The 18,458-nt window shown below is 40.1% G+C and overlaps 1 protein-coding gene across 50 annotated transcripts in view; it reads right to left on the bottom strand.

The window, feature by feature from the left end:
- The window catches only part of Ppip5k2 (diphosphoinositol pentakisphosphate kinase 2), a 110,143-nt gene that overhangs the window by 44,789 nt on the left and 46,896 nt on the right, over positions 1-18,458 (bottom strand). For all 50 annotated transcript variants that reach the window (XM_087567408.1, XM_087567410.1, XM_087567415.1 and 47 more), the window contains 12 exon segments: positions 16,402-16,597; positions 14,215-14,305; positions 13,214-13,299; positions 12,374-12,528; positions 10,093-10,194; positions 8,371-8,532; positions 7,439-7,560; positions 6,994-7,095; positions 5,902-5,988; positions 4,803-4,878; positions 3,308-3,417; positions 2,281-2,366 (listed from right to left, as the gene is read on the bottom strand). In XM_087567408.1, coding sequence (XP_087423534.1) covers positions 2,281-2,366; positions 3,308-3,417; positions 4,803-4,878; positions 5,902-5,988; positions 6,994-7,095; positions 7,439-7,560; positions 8,371-8,532; positions 10,093-10,194; positions 12,374-12,528; positions 13,214-13,299; positions 14,215-14,305; positions 16,402-16,597 — 1,375 coding nt within the window.

Raw genomic sequence — 18,458 nt, 5'->3', positions numbered from 1 at the left:
ACACGGAATCCTGAGAGTCACAATCTAGCAAGTTTGGAAAACTAGCACGATGCAGCAAATTCAAATTCCTCACAAGGAAACTTTTCTTCAAAATAATTTCAAATATGGTACAGTTATCTTCAAGACACATGTAAGGTACATGAGTCCTACCTCTAACACACACACACACACACACACACACACGCACACACACACGCACACACACACACACACACACGCGCGCGCGCTCGCACACAAATGTTCTATTCTAAAATATAAAGTATTACAACTAGAGTCTAGAGTTTTATGGATAAACGATACTCGGTCTTTATTATTAATATTATGCATGAAAACTGCTCCAATCTTGCCTGATATTCTTTCTGGATTTTATGCTATTAGGAGATCAACTTTATCTGGGTAAATACGGGACTTAAACTTAAATTTTAGAACAAATATCAAGATACTTTAGAAACACATTGGCTATGTGTACTTTCAAATGGTTTTTTTTATACATTTTGAGTTTTTTTCTTTTATGTGCTGTCATCTCCTACCAAAAGAATGGACAAAACAAGATCTACTCAGTTATAAGTAAAAGGCTTTTTGAAATAACCCTGGAGAAAAAAAGAAGTCCTGGGGAGTTTAAAAAAAAAAACAGAATTCATTTTTTACTTAAAATTGAAAAAAAAAACCAAACAACAACAACAACAACAAAACCAAATACCAAAAATCCGCAAACCAAGCCTCTTTTTCTCAGATTATTTGTAGGGAAATGTGAGATTGTGGGCCTCATCAGGGAGGCAAGGGAGGTAGCTATAGAAAGAGGTTGGAGGTAGGTAAGGGACCCGGTGGGACTCCTTAGTGAGGAGGGAGGAGGGTAAATAACAAACGGTATCTGAAAAAGCCAGTCATCCCATTAACTATTTACACATACTGCACTCCCCCAACCCTATCATACACATAACTCCATGTATAAATAAATGTATATAGCTTTTCAGCCCTTTTCTCATCTGGACTGTTGGTGTTTCCTCCAAGAGCCAAAGACTACCTAAGGACAGCCTCATTATCAGACATGAGAAGCCCTCCTTTGATCATTTGGCCAAGGCTGTCTGACTGATTCCCAAAACATAGTCTATTGCTGTTTCCTTTGGTTACCGCCCCAGAGGTGGGTACTGCTGAAGACTTCAGATGCAGGGCCTAGAGACTACGAGGCTGGAACTGACCTGAAAGACCGATATTCAAGAACGAGCTTATGACACAAGAAGGCCATGCAAGCTTCCAAAGGAGTGAGGTAACCAACAATCCAACCAGGTATGACCCCTATGGACCACATCAGCAAGTGGCAATAACCCTAAGGGTGGAGTAACAGTCACGATAACCCCAAGGCATGCACACCTTGGCTGGAACAACGGCTTTCCAATTGTACCTAAGCTAACTATTTTGTGCTAGTGAGGTCATGGTTCATGGAGGAGAATCTCAACCACTAATTTACTAAGCCAGCATGAACCCTAACAACAATCTATAAACATTTGCCCTTATATTCACAGATAAGTGTAGTCTTCACTCCCACATCAAGTAAAAAATTTTTTTTGGTAGAAGATGGAGGCCACTACAGAAACCCACTACCAAAGTGCACAGTCATGGAGCCCAGTCCCCATAAAGTATGTCTTCAAAATGCTTCCAGACCTAGGAGAACACTGTAGAAGAAAAGGTAAAGAGATTGTAAGAGCTAGAGGTGCAGGAGTCTGCTGTGAAATTGTGTCTCCTAGCAACGGCAGAAGCTACAAAGTCTCACTACCATGGCGGTCCAAATCTAAGTTAGACAATGAGGACATAAATGAGCACAGCAGCTGGACATGAAAGGCCTGGGAGGCCTCAACCCACACAAAGCTCTACAGGCAACTGAAAGGAGCTGGGAGTGGGAGAGGGGGTCCTCCTCAGAGAAGGACACCGATTGGTAACCAACCCCAAATGGTCAGCCCTGAAAACACATATGTAAGTAAGGCTCTATGGACAGTTTGTATTTAGTGAAAAGAGGCTATGGATCTCAAGGTTACTGGGGAGGGGTATTTTGGAGGATTTAGAAGGAGAGAAGGAAGAAATGTAATTAAATCATAATCTCAAAAGTAAACAAAACAAAGTCTCTTTATTAAAGGATAGAAGCGTAGCTAACAAAATACTTATTTGTTTTTTTTAAGCAGCACACCAATCCCAAAATATATTGAACAGAAAATGATCCAAGTTATCACTATAGTATAAGTTATTACATACACATAACTGCAATGGGGATTAAAATTGATATACCTTCCTCTTCACTGGATGTTTTTGGACAACCATGAGGGAGATAGGTCAATTGGACCTTACGGTTTATTCCTGAAAAATGACCATACCTGAAAAATAAAATGCCAGTTAGATTGTAAAATAGTAATGAGGTATTGATTGAATTCCTAAAGAAAAACTAAAATATTCGGATAAAAACTAGTTCTCTTCTAATGTCTTGGTGGATTTTTAAAAAATAGCCTAGCAAAAGTAAATCAGTAATACTAGCTGGTCATTTAAAATTGTTTGATAAAAGTCAGACAATTCTAAAAGACAGTCTACAGATAGGCACAAACACATCTGCGAGCTGGGGTACGGGGAGGGATGCTGGGAGAAGTCACTTGAGCAGAGCTTGCTTATTGCCTTCATGAACTAGCAAAGGCCATGGTTGCCGGAACAAGATGAAGCCAGAGAAAATTCTGGTGTGTGTAGGGGGTGCTCTGTAGCTCCCCCCATTATTGAGGCTATGGCTAGACAATGGCATCTGGGGACAAAGAATCACTTTTCTGCAGAACACATTCATGGCTAAGTCTCTCAGTCCCCTGTGGATGCCCCATACCCCACACAGTCAGCACTAGTTGGGTTTAACAAAGATTCACACAGTTAGGAGCACGATGTGTTGGTGGAGGAACAGGGTGGTTGGAGGAGTAAATTAGAAGCAATTATGATAATACTTTATTGTATGCATATAGGAAATCTTAAAGAAAAAATGTTAGAACAAAGTACAAGTTAGTATCGTTACAGGATAGAAGAACAGAAGGATAACCATGTAAGGCTTACAACAGAAATACTGACAGGTATCAATTTTTGAATGGACAGTTCCAAACAGTTTAGCTACACAGGGCGGAATCTCAGATTCAGTTAGTTATGTGATCTCCATTCTAAGTATTCAAGAAGGCCCAAGTACAGGGCTGCTTTCTTTCTCCTCATTGAAATTAACAGTGGAAACTAAATAACTCAGTATGTTAGAGTATTTTGTCCCATAAAGCAAACAGAACTGCACTGTACTCACATCTCTAGCACAGTCTTGAGCTGCTCCAGCTTTGATTTGTTTTCTTCGATGTCAGAGTCATTGTTTTGTCCCAGCTCCATAAGAAGTTGCCGGGCAATATCCAGGACTTCCTGTTTGTTAGTGAAGAGTTTAAGGTCTTACATTGTTCTCCATAAAAATTGACTCAACATACACTAAAACAAACAACAACAACCCCAACAACAATAACCACAACCCCAACAACAGGAGCAACAACAACAACAACCCCGACAACCACAACCCCAACCCCAACAAGAACAACAACCACACCAACACCAACACCAACACCAACACCAACAGCAACACCAACACCAACAGCAACCCCAACACCAACAGCAACACCAACCCCAACCCCAACACCAACAACACCACCAACAGCAACCCCAACCCCAACAGCAACACCAACACCAACCCCAACACCAACACCAACAACAAGAACAACAACCACACCAACACCAACCCCAACACCAACCCCAACACCAACAGCAACCCCAACACCAACAGCAACACCAACCCCAACCCCAACCCCAACACCAACCCCAACACCAATACCAACAGCAACCCCAACACCAACAGCAACCCCAACACCAACAGCAACACCAACCCCAACCCCAACACCAACAACACCACCAACAGCAACCCCAACCCCAACAGCAACACCAACACCAACCCCAACAGCAACACCAACACCAACAGCAACCCCAACACCAACAGCAACCCCAACACCAACACCAACAGCAACACCAACCCCAACACCAACAACAAGAACAACAACCACACCAACCCCAACACCAACCCCAACCCCAACACCAACAGCAACCCCAACACCAACAGCAACACCAACCCCAACACCAACACCAACCCCAACACCAACCCCAACACCAACAGCAACCCCAACCCCAACAGCAACACCAACACCAACCCCAACCCCAACACCAACAACAAGAACAACAACCACAACAACACCAACCCCAACACCGACAGCAACACCAACAGCAACACCAACAGCAACACCAACACCAACCCCAACCCCAACCCCAACACCAACCCCAACACCAACCCCAACACCAACACCAACACCAACACCACCACCAACAGCAACCCCAACACCAACAACACCACCAACAGCAACCCCAACCCCAACCCCAACCCCAACACCAACAACAAGAACAACAACCACAACAACACCAACCCCAACACCGACAGCAACACCGACAGCAACAGCAACACCAACCCCAACCCCAACACTAACCCCAACACCAACCCCAACCCCAACACCAACACCAACACCAACAGCAACCCCAACAGCAACCCCAACACCAACAACACCACCAACAGCAACCCCAACCCCAACCCCAACCCCAACCCCAACACCAACAACAAGAACAACAACCACAACAACACCAACCCCAACACCGACAGCAACCCCAACAGCAACAGCAACACCAACAGCAACACAACAGCAACAAGTACTCGCCTGTAATTGTTTTGGCTTCTTGAGCTTTAACTTCCCTGACTTATATCCATCACACTTTTCAAAAAGATCAAAAAACCTTATAAAAGGATAGAAGACAGTTAGCCATTTGCAATAACCAGTATTCTAGCTATGAAGCTGGACATGTTGTACACAACTATGATCATAGTATTTGGAAAGCTGAACCAGGAAGATCATGACTTCAAGGTCAGCCTGGGCAACACAGTAAGACTTTATTAAAAAACAAAAACGGAGGGCGAGAGAACGGGATAGGGGGGTTTGTGGAGGGGAAACCCGAAAGGGAGATAACATTTGAAATATAAATAAAATTATCAATTAAAAAGAAAAAACAATAGCCCTCACCAAATAGTCAACCAAATAAAGCAAGAGATACGGGAATGAGGTCAGTGAACATAAGGGCTGTGCTGCTTCTTTTAGCTCAAACTTAGGTTTCCTCCACCTGGTCTTCCTGGCAAAGAATCTTGTTCCCTATTTCCCAGTCAGCATCAAGTGACCCCCCTGCTTCCATCTCTGAAACACAAGTACCTGTGTTTCGTGTACCTAATGCACTTAGCAACTGCCCCTTTTCCCCGGTAACACTCAATGCATGGGTAAAGCACATCAAACCAATACCCACTACAGTGCTTTCAAAACGTGTGCACAGCGCAAGCAGCATCCTATTAAATAGAAAATAGTTTCTGTTGTCAATGCATTGAGTGTCAATACATATTTAATGGCTCAGGTTTCCATATCAAACACTGAGCAGAAATAATGGGACCTTTCTACAAATTTGCTTGTGGAATGCTGAGATGTTGTTTCTCACAGTACAAGGTAAAAACCAATAAACTAAGAATAAGTAGAATATATTTATAATGATGAATGAAGGGCAGGTAGACTGACAGTTCCAGATACACCCACAATAAATTTTAGATGCTAACATACCCAGTACTTTACTGAGTTTATACACAGTCAATGATTTAAATATTTTCACAAACAAAAAAAATAGCAAGTAAAACTATTCTGCTCCATCATTGCGAAGGGCCAGCAGCAGCGGAAGCCTCAAACCGCACGCGAGCAGAGCGAGCGCTAGCCTGTGACTCACTTCTGATGCCTCACTTCCATTTTCATTTTCTGTTTTGGTGTGCGATCCCCGTGTCGTATCACAGCTATGACACATCGAAGCTCCATCCTAAAGTGACACAAAACGAAACGAAACAAAGAAGCACAAACCCTCTAGTGCCAATTCTCTAACATCAAACGTTTTTTTTTTTCTCTTAATTTTGGAAGACCAAATCCTACAACAGATTAAGAAGCCAGAGAGGGGTGATAGTCATTTTTGCATAATATTCCTTCTTCTTCAGAGATGACGACCATAGCCTGGGTTACAGTACATGGAGTCTTAACCTGAGCCTCATTAGTCACTAAACAGCTGCCGCCCTGAAGAGCCATCAGCCGAGACAAGAATCAAAGCAAGAATCAACTGTGCTATGCTGGCTGCTGTGCGCGCAGATCTTACCATCTAAGAAAACAGTATTAGGATTCAACCTAGAAGAGTGCTTAGCAGTGTGCTACAGTGAAATTCATTTCAGTTTTCAAAGTGCAAACCACTGAATACATTCCTGAAAGACATTAACAGTCCAAAAGTACTCTGTGTTGAATTAATTCAAAAATGCTGCCTCGAAAATACACTTAAGTACCTATCTAACTATCTAAAATGTATGTTTGTTTCTTTTTGTTTATTTCTTTCTTTCTTTTCTCTCTTTCTTTCTTTTCTACTTAAGTACATTTTCCTCCCAACTAGGATTTTTCATAATACTGAAGCACCGTAATAGATTTCTGTAAACTTGTGACTATGAAGCAGACATTAAAGTGAGTGACTTTCCCTAGCAGAATGCTATCAAACCCTGTGGCAACAGTGCTCTGATTTACTTACCTAGACAAAGACAAGGCCACCTGATGTGCAATGTTCCCAGCGTCATCCACCCATGTCAGAGGCTTCTACACTTGCTCAAGCATGGTTCAGGACCTCAGTGCAAGTCTGAGCTCTAGTATACCCTTATAAAACCATATCTATTCCCCCAGCTTCCAACTGAACCACATGAGAATACACAGAGTATAGCAGTCACTCAGAGATAGGCAGACCAGTGTGGAAAGCCTAGGGAACTTCGGACTGAGGCCGACAGCTGAGACTCACATCGTTCCAGAGGTAGTTGGCACAATTGGAATGTCTTCAGCCTCTAACGGTATGGACCAGGGGATATGAAACTGTGGCGCAAGCTCCCGCATCACGATATTGCTTCAAGACCAAAAGAATTAGGAAAAATTAATTAATCAAAACATAGGTGTGGGCATTTAATTGTGCCATGATAAAGAAACATAAGAATTTAAGTTAAACTATCAAATGGTTATATTAGCCTGATTATGTTATATTGTGATTATGTTATGATCAAGTCCTGATTCTGAAAACTTAGGTAAATTGAACACATTAACAAAATGCCATGTTTACAATAATTTATAGTTTAAAAATAAAATGTGTTGTTTTAATTACGTTTCCAGTTGTTTTTATCATTCATTAACTGTCTGTAAGCATCTACTATGCACAAAGGCACACAGGAGAAGGATACGGAGCAAATGCTTACCCAAGGATTTTTGCACAGTCATCATAGTACTTCATGGAATTTTTCACAAAACTGAAGCCATTGACGTCGCACACGTAGGACTGTCCGTTGGCGCGTAACAAATCAAAGCCACAGACTGTTTGCTATTCAAAACAAGGTAGAAATTTCAAGGTATCATTGGAATGACTATGATTCTGTAATTTCTTAAGAATATTCCTTTATCATGAGTAATACCAGTCTTTGGAATCCTAGTACAATAAAACAATTTATAAGAATGCATTACAACTTACTTATAGATTATCATTCTTCACACAGAATTACTACACAGAAGCAGCTCTTTTATTAATAACCAGTAATATCATTAGCCTATTTTATGAATCTGGGATAGGCCTTCTCTAAGAAGATAAGATGCACCCTTCATTAAATACAGGCCGCATCACTTCCACTTGAATATTTACTATACACTATTGTTAGATAAATTATAGCATACAAGAGAGGGAGTCAAACACTAGAAGCAAAGAGGTTTCTTTAAAACGTGTATATTGTTCACAGGAATAAGTTTTACTAAATATTAGGCCAAAGGATAAAACAGTGAGGGTCATTTTTATTCAAATAGTTCTTTTTTTATTTAATGAAAGTAAAAAGTACTTATCACCAATTTAGAAAAAGAACATGTTAGGCACTCCCCAAAGTATACATTAGTGATCTTACTCTGTAACTCTATGTTCTGAATAAATGGACAAGGCTTATTACTTTTCTGTAATACAGAAAGAATATGCTGGGAATGAGGAAAGTGATGTTAGCTCCACAGGAATTCCTACAGACTCATATATGAACTCTAATATACGAACTCCCTCCTCCGCTTGCTTCTCTAATTACAAGTCGGATAAGGTCTAGCATCCAAAAGGAAAGCTTAGAATACACGGGTCTGCATGACTCGCATAGCATCTTACCTTAAAAGCAAGGCAGACTTTCCATGCGATCAGCTTCTCGCGTGCATTGAGAATGACAGGGTATCTTACTTCCTTCCCTTCGCTGTCTCGCTCTACCTTGCCATCAAGAGCGGGAGACTTTCGAGCTTCAGCATGAGCGTAGTCTGGACCCACGGTATAAACCTTTCAGAAAGTTTAAATATTTATAGTGTAGATGCTAGTTAAATATATAACCAGGAACAATAAAGTCAAAGAAAAATATCTATTTAAGAATAGTTCAGATAGAAGACTATTAATAAGCGTATCCTGTTTTATATGGCAGGATTTTTCAATATATCAAAAAGTTATAACATACATGTAACTATACATAATTACTTATACAGCATAAAAGACTTTATTCTCTGTACATAAGTACAAAGTTGGGCATTATGTACTAAAACTGTAAAGATGCAATTCTTAGACACAGAAGAAATGTCTACATGGTTGTTTAAAGTGTGGGGAATTCACCTTGTGGGAGGGAAAACAAGGGAAGGCATGTTTACAGAGGTGATAAATAGAAAGGCAGAGCAATGAAGCAACAAGGCATTCTGGGAAAGGAAAGGCATTCAACTTTACTTGTACTGTGCAGAATGGCATGTGTTGTTAGAAATGGCTTCTATGGCAGTTTTGTAAACATGCACGTTATCCTGTGGCAAGTTCAAGATCAGATTTATAAATTTAAAAAGGGCAGCCTCATCAAGAAAGGCTGTCTGGGAAAAGGTAAGCTTCATTGGTGTCCAAGTGCAATGGTGTTTTCTATCACATTACTGTTCCAGAGCCACACCACTGTTTGTTAGCTACTAGGATGTTCAGCCTGGAATTGTCCTACTCATTAGCCTTTAAAGAATCATATGTGTGTAAAACTTGACCTACACATTTTTGTAACATTCACTAAAATCTGTCATCTTTGTAATACTGGGTGCTTTACTTTTAAGCCTTTAAGAACACTGTTCTTGGGCTTCCGGCTGTCGGGGATGTCCCCCACATAAAACAGAACAAGAAGTCTGAACTAATGAGAGCTTAGTGTTAGAATGCTTGCCTACCTCACATAAGGGCCTACGTTCTATCACTAGTACCAAGAATAACAACACTCAAAAAGGCAGAAGTTAAATAGCTATCTGTCTCTAAAATACATGGTAACCCCAAAATACAAACTAAAGCTATATGCTCTCGGATTTACATGGTCTTATGATAGCTGAACTTGTGAGTTTTCAATCCGACGAAGATGATGTCACAATGACTTACTTCCAGTTGAAACTATCCTTCAGATGTCTGCTTCTTCTGGCTCAGTGACAATAGTGTCATCTTCTCTCCTGAGCTGGCCAGCAGCAGTTAGAGGCAGTGCTTGGAAGTCAGGCCATCACAAGTGAGAGGTAAGCATGTTCTACACGCAGTACACCACGCATGTGAGCTATGATGGTCACGGGGTTACATTCATTCAGTGTTTCTCGGCCTACAGTAACTCTTCTTCCTTCCTTCTTAGAAATAAGATTCTCACTAATAGATTCTCTGACACGGAACTGGACACGTGGCAAAGGCTTGCCTCAAACTCAAGATCCTCCTCATCACACCTACGAGCCGAGATTGTCGAATACACTACCATACCGAGCTAACAGTGTCTTTAAGTTAACACGGCATTTATCAGTATTAGTCGTGGAGCATCTGTACTTTCTCCCACGATGCCATCATCCTAAACATACCTACCTTAACGTCAGTACCGTCTGTAGGCATAAATTCTTCATATATATATGACCCCGTTTTTCGCACGCTGCTTTCTGGGGAATACACACTACTTCTACTGCCGATCTAGAGAGAAGAGATATCCATTAGCACCAAGTCAGGGCGGTGCCCTCCTTTCTATAGTACATCTAAAACGTAACCTTTATTTACTATCTACTTTAGCCATCCTCAACTATTAAACAACTTTAACCATGAAGATTGAATAACACTTAAATTTGGAAGTAAATATTCTCTGTAGTTGTTACTTAAACATAACAACTACATACAAGCATAAAATAAAATAAAATAAAATAAAATAAAATAAAAAATCACGTTTCTAGGGGACTGAAGAGAATCCTCAGTGCTTACGCATACTGGCTGCTTTTCCAAAGGATACAAGCTCCCAGCCCCATATCATGCAGCTGCTAACCACGTATAACTCCAGTTGCATGGCCTCTCTCAAACACGCGTAACACACACACACACACACACACACACACATACACACACGCACATGCACACACACACTTACATGCAAGCACACAAACAAAAACAGTTGAGCGTTTATTTCTGCTACAGACAGAGCTCCCACCATAGAAACAACATTTCCCTTCAGTCCCTGTCGAGGTGTTTGCGAAGCTCCTTGCATAATGCATTGCTACCGCTTCACATGTTCGTATGACGGAAATGGGCCACATTTGTAGTTGTTTCTAAGAACTTCCTGGGAGGTTCATGTTTATTCATGCAGTGCTTAGACAGACACTGCCAAATCTTCTAGAAACTATGTTATCCGAGTCTCACGAATGTATAAGAGAGCTCTCGCTGGCCTCAATTCCCTAGTCGTATCTGTACTTGGCATTTTCACTCTCTAATACTTGCCACTATAATGGATATTTAAAGGGCATTTACATTCTGCTTTAAGATATAGTCTACTTTACATGTCTTGGTGTTTTGCCTACATGGATGTAAACACACAGCGTATATACAGTGCCTGTGGAGGTCAGAAGGCTCCACCCCAAGGCTGGACTTGCAGCTGCCTGTGAGCCTCCTTCTGAGTGTCACACTCTCTTATGCTGCTGGAGAACAACAGCTAGAGGTAGCATTTGGCCAATCAGGTAATTATAAAGTGAAAATAATCATATTCTGTTTGCAGTATAACATACAACTAAGCTATGATGTTCATGAGGTTAGATTTATTAAATGTATTCTCATCCCAGGAGTAACTTTTTCTTCTGTTTTTCTCTTTTTCCTTTTGAGACAAAACCTCCTGGGGTGCTCTGAGCAAATGCTCTTAACAGCTGAGCCATCTTTTTAGCCCTTTGCTTATCCTTAACACACAAAACCACGACTGTTTATGAGCGCATCTCTAATGCTGCTACGTTAGTAAACCATATTACTAAGAGACTGCATTCCTGCTAGAGCAGGTTGGATTGGGCTTATTTCCCAACTACCCAATTTAAAAGAAGACCCTTGTCATTACAAAAAGTAATATATCATCATATTTCAGATATGATTTACATTAATTTTATTATGGGAACAATTAAGTATGCACTTACATGTGTGAAAATTACTAATGTTATTTTTGTGTGAACTGGCAATTTTTCCACATAACTTCGGTAAAAAGGAGCTTATCTTTAACTTAATTTCTAGTCTGATAGAAATACAAGTGGGAGACTGATGAAACGTTTGGCACCTTTCTTTGTTTTCTGAAGGCAGGACTTCTATTCACCTTCCCTTTCTGTGGTGCTAGGAGGGCAATGTCCCTCACAGGCTCAGGTACTGAACACTTGCTGCCCGGTGGGTGGCTGCTTTGTAGGTCTAAGGTGCGGCCTGGTGGAGGAAGTGCCTCCCTGGGGTAGGCTTTGAGGGGATAAAGTTTCGGGCAGGCCAATCCAGTCAGAGCTCTGTCCTTCATGCTTGTTAGACAGGAGCTCTGAGCTCTGTTCCTGGGACTGCAGCCATGCCTGCAGCTTGCTGCTATGCCTCTCCCACCACAGTGGACTCTTACTGCTCTGGAACCGTGGTTCAAATATAGTATCCTTAGGACCCTCCTTCTAGAAGTAGTTTTTGCTGTGGTGTTTTAGCACAGTAATGGAAAAGTATACTTTTTAATGGAATTATTATCCCAGTTCCGTCAGTTTCCTCTAAACCACGACAGTTCCATTATCTCACCATAGTTTATTAACAACCTGGTGACCCTTTACCACACTTTAATAAAATGCACAGAAGAATGAAGACTGCTCACAGGAAGGTTACAAAGGCTTACCTTCCTGAAAAGTCTCTGACTTCCACCTCCGGCAGATGTCGGGTAATAAATGTAAACATTGTGGTCTTCGGCACTGACCGGCTTTTCCACAAATGGCTTTTGGAAAACTTCCCCATTCACTTCCACGTGATCTTCTCCTTCAATCAGGCTGCATTCTAAACACAAAGCACAATCGCCAGAAAATTCAGATACCCTTATATCACTGAGATAACATCACTACAAGAGCAAACATAAAACTGACTTTGCAGGCTTCTAGGAAAACTAAGCTCAGCCTTACAGACTAAATTAACCAGAGCTGAAGCAGCGCAGGAGCAGAGTAACAGCCTGACTAGCATGTGCAAGGCCCTGGGCTCAAGCCCCAGAACCGAGAGAAAAGACCAGAACCCACTAATGACTGCGGAGAGTGAGGGTCAGCCTTCCCCAGGGATGAGCTTCCTAAACCATTATCCAATACCAAATGGTCAGCCCCCAAGTCACAGGCATACAATTATACACACAGAAACCATGAAGATAATAACTCCTATAGTACTATAGCCATTAGCTCACAGTGTCTTGTTTTGCTGTGTTTTCTGAGACGGCGTCTCACAATGTGAAGAAGCCCAGCCTGGCCCAGAACTAAATACATACGGCCAACTCTGACGCTGAGTTCCCCATCAATCTGCCTCCACCCTCCGAGTATGGTGTTACAGGCGTGCACCACCATAGGCCCACGTTTGCTTAACTCACTAAGAAAACCTGTTAAATAGACTGTCATGAGTCCTGAAACTCTTTCTGCTGATTGCAGGGTGTGACCAAGAGTAAGGGTGTCAAACGGGAGGCCGCGGAGCTGAGTTCTCTGACCTTTCGGGTTATTTGGATCACGGTTCAGAATTGCATACCGAGGAAGTAGGATGCCTTCAGCTTGAAGAATGCTATAAACATCTCTTCTAAAGAAACAGAGAAACATCCTCAGTGCTTGGCTCTCTATCTCACAATATGTTATATTCCTACACACGTAAGTTATCACTCTTAACTTCCGTGAGGTCCGCATAGTAACCCTTTTTGCTTTCCTAAGTATTTCAAATATCAAACTGCTCCTAACAAAATATTCACCAAAATGCATGAATCTTTTGTAGCTTATCAAAAGACTACACTTTAAGAATGTACGCGCATAAAGAAAAATAGTCAAGTAAGACTGATAAATCCCAAAGGCAAAATATAGCCTACTAAAACCCTTACCATAAAATAATATTTAATACCACAGAAAAATATTCATAGGATGCTAAGAGAAAAATGATTTTACCCTCATGTGAAGTTAGTATCTATGTTTTTCCATGTAAGTAATATAAGTAATGTCATGTTATAACACAAAAGTAGAATGCTCATGGGAAATAGAACTGTATGTAGCAACCAAAACAAAATATCAATTAAATGAAGCAGACAAACACACACCCTTTCAATAACTTCATGTAGAAGCCTGTGCTCAATGAATGTTAAGATGTGTAGTAACAACCTGCTGTAATGGTACACGTCACCATAAGCACCATCAGTTACAATGAACGGACTCCATGTAATTAATCATCAGCCATGTGACAAGTGACTGTAATTTTGGAGATTTAGTAGGCTTTGGAAGTTAAGCAACTGGTGTCCAGTTCCTTGTCCCACTACTTAGGGGACGACCTGTGACTAGGCAAGTGGATGATCTCAGTTCTCAAGGTTCCTCATAGGTAAAGTTTGCTAATAAATGTATTCTCTTAAGGACACAAGGACCGTATGTGAGAGCGTCTGACACTGTGTCAGCGTACACGAGTTACTAAGGAAGCCGTGGTTTCTTTTCCCTTGGGTCAGCCAACTTCACTCACCTATCTTGTATGTGATACTGCATATTCAAGTCATTGATTACAAATGGATTCCTGAGTTTTGCATAGGCAACTGCTTTGTCCAGTGGAAATCCTAAGAACACATATTATTATCATACTCTGTACAATCTGAAGATAAGCTGGTATCAATAAACTTATCAACTTCAATTATGCCACCTCCCCTAAAAAAACAATTTCATTATGTACATAACCACCTTCTATAAAAGATATGAAAGAATATGTACATTTTTATTTAACTTATACTATTAAAATAACTTTTCTTGGTTAATATCATTGATATGCCACACCAAATCACTGGCTATGACACATTAGCCTGTATCTGATTTAAAGACACCTGATAGAAAGGTAAGATGATTCATTATATAAAGATTATATAAAGAGAAATCTATGACTAATGTTTCACATCACTTGACTTTTAAAAATATTCTCAATATACAAGCCTCTTTGATATTTTAATGTCTAAACATGAAAGAGCTGACAGTACCTTTAAAAATAGAAGCAAAACCAAAAATAGATGTGTACACCATAAAATGTGCGAACAATAAAGATATGAACAGAAGCCTGCTGCTGCTGGGTAGCCTCAGTATACAGAACTAATCACCCCAAATTTCTAGACTACTAAAATCATTAATAATAATGAAAATGAGTCAAATGTAGGTGTGATTATAATAGATTTGAAAAAACTATAAAAATTTCAGAGATTGACCACTAACATTCTACAATGTGCCATAGCAGATGAGGAGGGGGGGGGAAACACGCTTAAATCCTGGCTCTGTTTACCTACGTAAGATTGAGCATGACACCCATCTAGTTCTTGCAGGATTAAAAGCTTTTCAATGTATATAAGATAATTCGAAAACTTGGCATAACCTTCCAAAGAATACTACTTTTTATTGTCCTTAAGTGACAATTCTCTCATCAATATCTCCTCTATGGAAGATAAAAGTCATTCAGCCGGACAGTGCATGATTTGATTATGAACATTGACTGCTTATGAGGACATTACATTTCTGCAGCACTATATGAAGGTTTAGAAATGTTAAGTATTAAAATTCTAATCAAAAAGCCATGTTCAGTTAAAATGAATTCCTAAATTTCTCTTAGTTCTTTAACAATGCATTAAGCAGCAGCTGGACTCTATAAAGCCTCAGAATTCTGCACCTGTAAATGTCTCAATGTCATGATTTCAAGCTTCTACTAGAACAGGGCAAAGGGAAAGCCCCTGCCATAGCCCCTGCTTTGATTCTGGTTAAAATAGTCTCTTGCTGATGGATAACATGCAGAGTTTTCCTAAGACACAGCAGGGAGCTGTTAGGAGCTAACAGCTTTCACAGAGAACCATGTAACAGTACGAGAAGAACATTTTCATGTGCAGAAAATTTTAAGAGTTTCTCAAGAAGTCTCAGCCAACCAAGGTCAGACTAGGTTTACTGAAAATGAAAATCAATCTTCGTTATCAATATACAGAAAAAAAAAAAAAAACAGCACAGCTCAAAACTATTTGGGAGGTAGGGTGGTAAAAGGTAATAATTCAGATACAAACTCTAATCCTCACAAGCTTATTAATAGCAAAACCAAGTAATTGCAAAATTTGAAAAATTTTCAGAAATAGCAATAATTAATAATTGATAGCAATAACTTAATACTTAAACTTAACCACTACCGCCGTTCAATTAAAAAATGGCAAAGAAGCCCTAAATTTTTAATTGAAAGTTCTTGACAAATAAAGTATGCACACTTATATAAAGACTACCAGGCCACTTTCTATGTGGTGGAAATATGGAGCTTAAAGTATCTAATAATTGGAGCATTTATCTGCAGATGTGTTCAAACGAAGGTATATATTAAAAGAGTCAATCACAACATTCCTGTAACAGTAAAGACTAGGAATTACCCAAATGTTTGGTTATTAGCTAACTAAGTTAAACACGTATATAATACACACCATGAGAACTGTGGTGTGGGGACATTTGATAAAGTCTAGAGAAGCTAAAAGTCACATTAGCTATGACACTGAACTCTTCAGAAACACACTCAGAGGATCAGAAAGGACTATATCAAGACGTTAAGCTCCCTTCTCTGTGTCTTGGCTTCATTTCCCATTTATCCAATACTCTATAACTGGTCCACAACCAAGTAAGAGGAGGCGCCTCCGTCCGCCTTCAGTACCTTTCGAGTGGAAAGAGATGAGGCAGTCACACAGAGGCCAGTCACCCACGGGCTCATTCAAGATCACGTCCTCCTCAAAAACCACGACTGTGATGTACTTAAACAAGGAGATCCGTTCCAAAATTTCCTTCATGGGTTTGGATTTGGATTTCTTGGCCATGGAACATATTCCAACCACAATCTGCCTTTCTGGTGGCTAAAAGGAAAAGAAAGCAGGATGACAAGCTGTCTTAATAAGCGTTCTAAAATATCGCTACTGTAATTTCCTTTCAGAAGAATATGAGGAACAGGAATCAGTAAAACTGACATATTCACTACTGAAGTCAGCAACATTCGGTCACTTTTAATACATGACAATTAAAATAAATTTTTACAAAATCTGAAAAAACTTAAGAAAACACCCACCCACAGCATATTGCTGCTGTTTTCAATTAAGTTTAAGGTGCAAATAAACCGTCCTTCTTCACCTGCTCGCAGCAGCATTTATTTAAATAACTATCTTCAGACAGAAACATGCAAATGAGACCAAAACTCCATCTATTCCAACTGAAAGGGCGGTGAGGGTCAGAGAAGGAATCTAGTTATCTAAAATCAAATGCCCTTCCAGCTACCAAGCTACACAGTAGTAAGTCTTCTTGTAGACTGAGCTGGGACACTGGCTGGTCACAGACAGCTTTTGGAACTTAGATAGCTTTGAGCCCACTGCTAGAAGACGCAATGAACTTTGACACACCCTCCAGTATTCATGCTTGACATTCCTACTCAATGATCTCCCTAATCTTTGTCCTTGTAACCAAATCAACATTCAGACTTGAACGTGCACCATATAAACCGTAACATACGGAGGGAGGGCCTCACAAGATTCTGGTATATTCAATCTTGATTCTTTGCACTTCATCTTCTGGAGGGTAAGAGTTCTATCAACCACATAAGACTGTCTCTAGTTCGTGACTTTTTGTATTTCATATAACACTACGTAATAAAGCTGTTCAAAGGAGGTTCGCAAAACTTCCCCTTGAATGTAGCAATAAAAAAGTGGGGATTAAATTGTTCTTACTTTTTTTAACATTTAGAAAAATAATTCCACATTGCCTCTTCTAACATGGAAACTGGAGTTTGAATGAGTATTAGACTTGATTCTAAATCAAACAATATAGACAGTGACCATCTTGGGGTCTACTATCTCCACTTCCCCTCATCGTCCATCTTATGACCCCCTAGTCATTTTATTCCTCATCAAGAAGAATTGTGAAAGGGCTCGCTATCCCCTTCCTAACGGAGATTTCACAGGTCAATTCTACTGGTTATTTCTCACAGCAAAACACGTGACAAGAACATCTGTGAAGGGCTCACTTCCTCAGGGATTATCAAAGTTCACTCACAGACGCTCAGTGAGAACATCACTGCTACAGAAGAATGCCTCCTAACCGGAGGCAGAAAGAGATAAGAGTGTAACTGCATCTAGCTCTCAAAGGCTTCTCTATGAAAAGCTCTGCTCTCCTCACAGACAGAAATAACTGTCTAATTGCTACTACAGACCACAGACTGATCTTACCATTTTTACCAAGCTTGGTAGGATTTTCTTTTAAAATGAGATTCTACTTTTAATTTGAAATTTAAGGAAAAATTTGACATATAGTTTATGCCTGCATTTCAAATCGGTTCTCAAATTAAAACAGTCTCTGCCTGAGGGCAAGAGAGCAAGAAGAATGTGGACTAAGAAACACAGTGGACCAAGAGAACAAGGACTGAATGTAACAGATGTGCTCCCCTTCTAAGATTCAATGCACACAAGACACTGGATACATTCGTTTCTTACACACACATATGCAGGCTTAGAGATAGTCTTGTGGCGTTTCCTAATCTTAGATGAGTCGTTCCTTAGTATCTTACAGCAACTCTACTGTCACTAACCTAAGTAAGGATCTTATGCTAGCTACCATTATTATTGCTAGCAATCTTTAATATCCTGTCTACTTATATTATGTATGCTTTTTAAATTTAAAACTTTTAAAAACAAATTTGCACATTGAAAAGTAATCTTATTTAAAATGAAA

The sequence above is a fragment of the Rattus norvegicus genome, chromosome 9 (assembly GCF_021556685.1).
Source record: "Rattus norvegicus strain SHRSP/BbbUtx chromosome 9, alternate assembly SHRSP_T2T, whole genome shotgun sequence".
NCBI classification, from domain to species: domain Eukaryota; kingdom Metazoa; phylum Chordata; class Mammalia; order Rodentia; family Muridae; genus Rattus; species Rattus norvegicus.
This window is presented reverse-complemented; position numbering and strand designations above follow the sequence as displayed.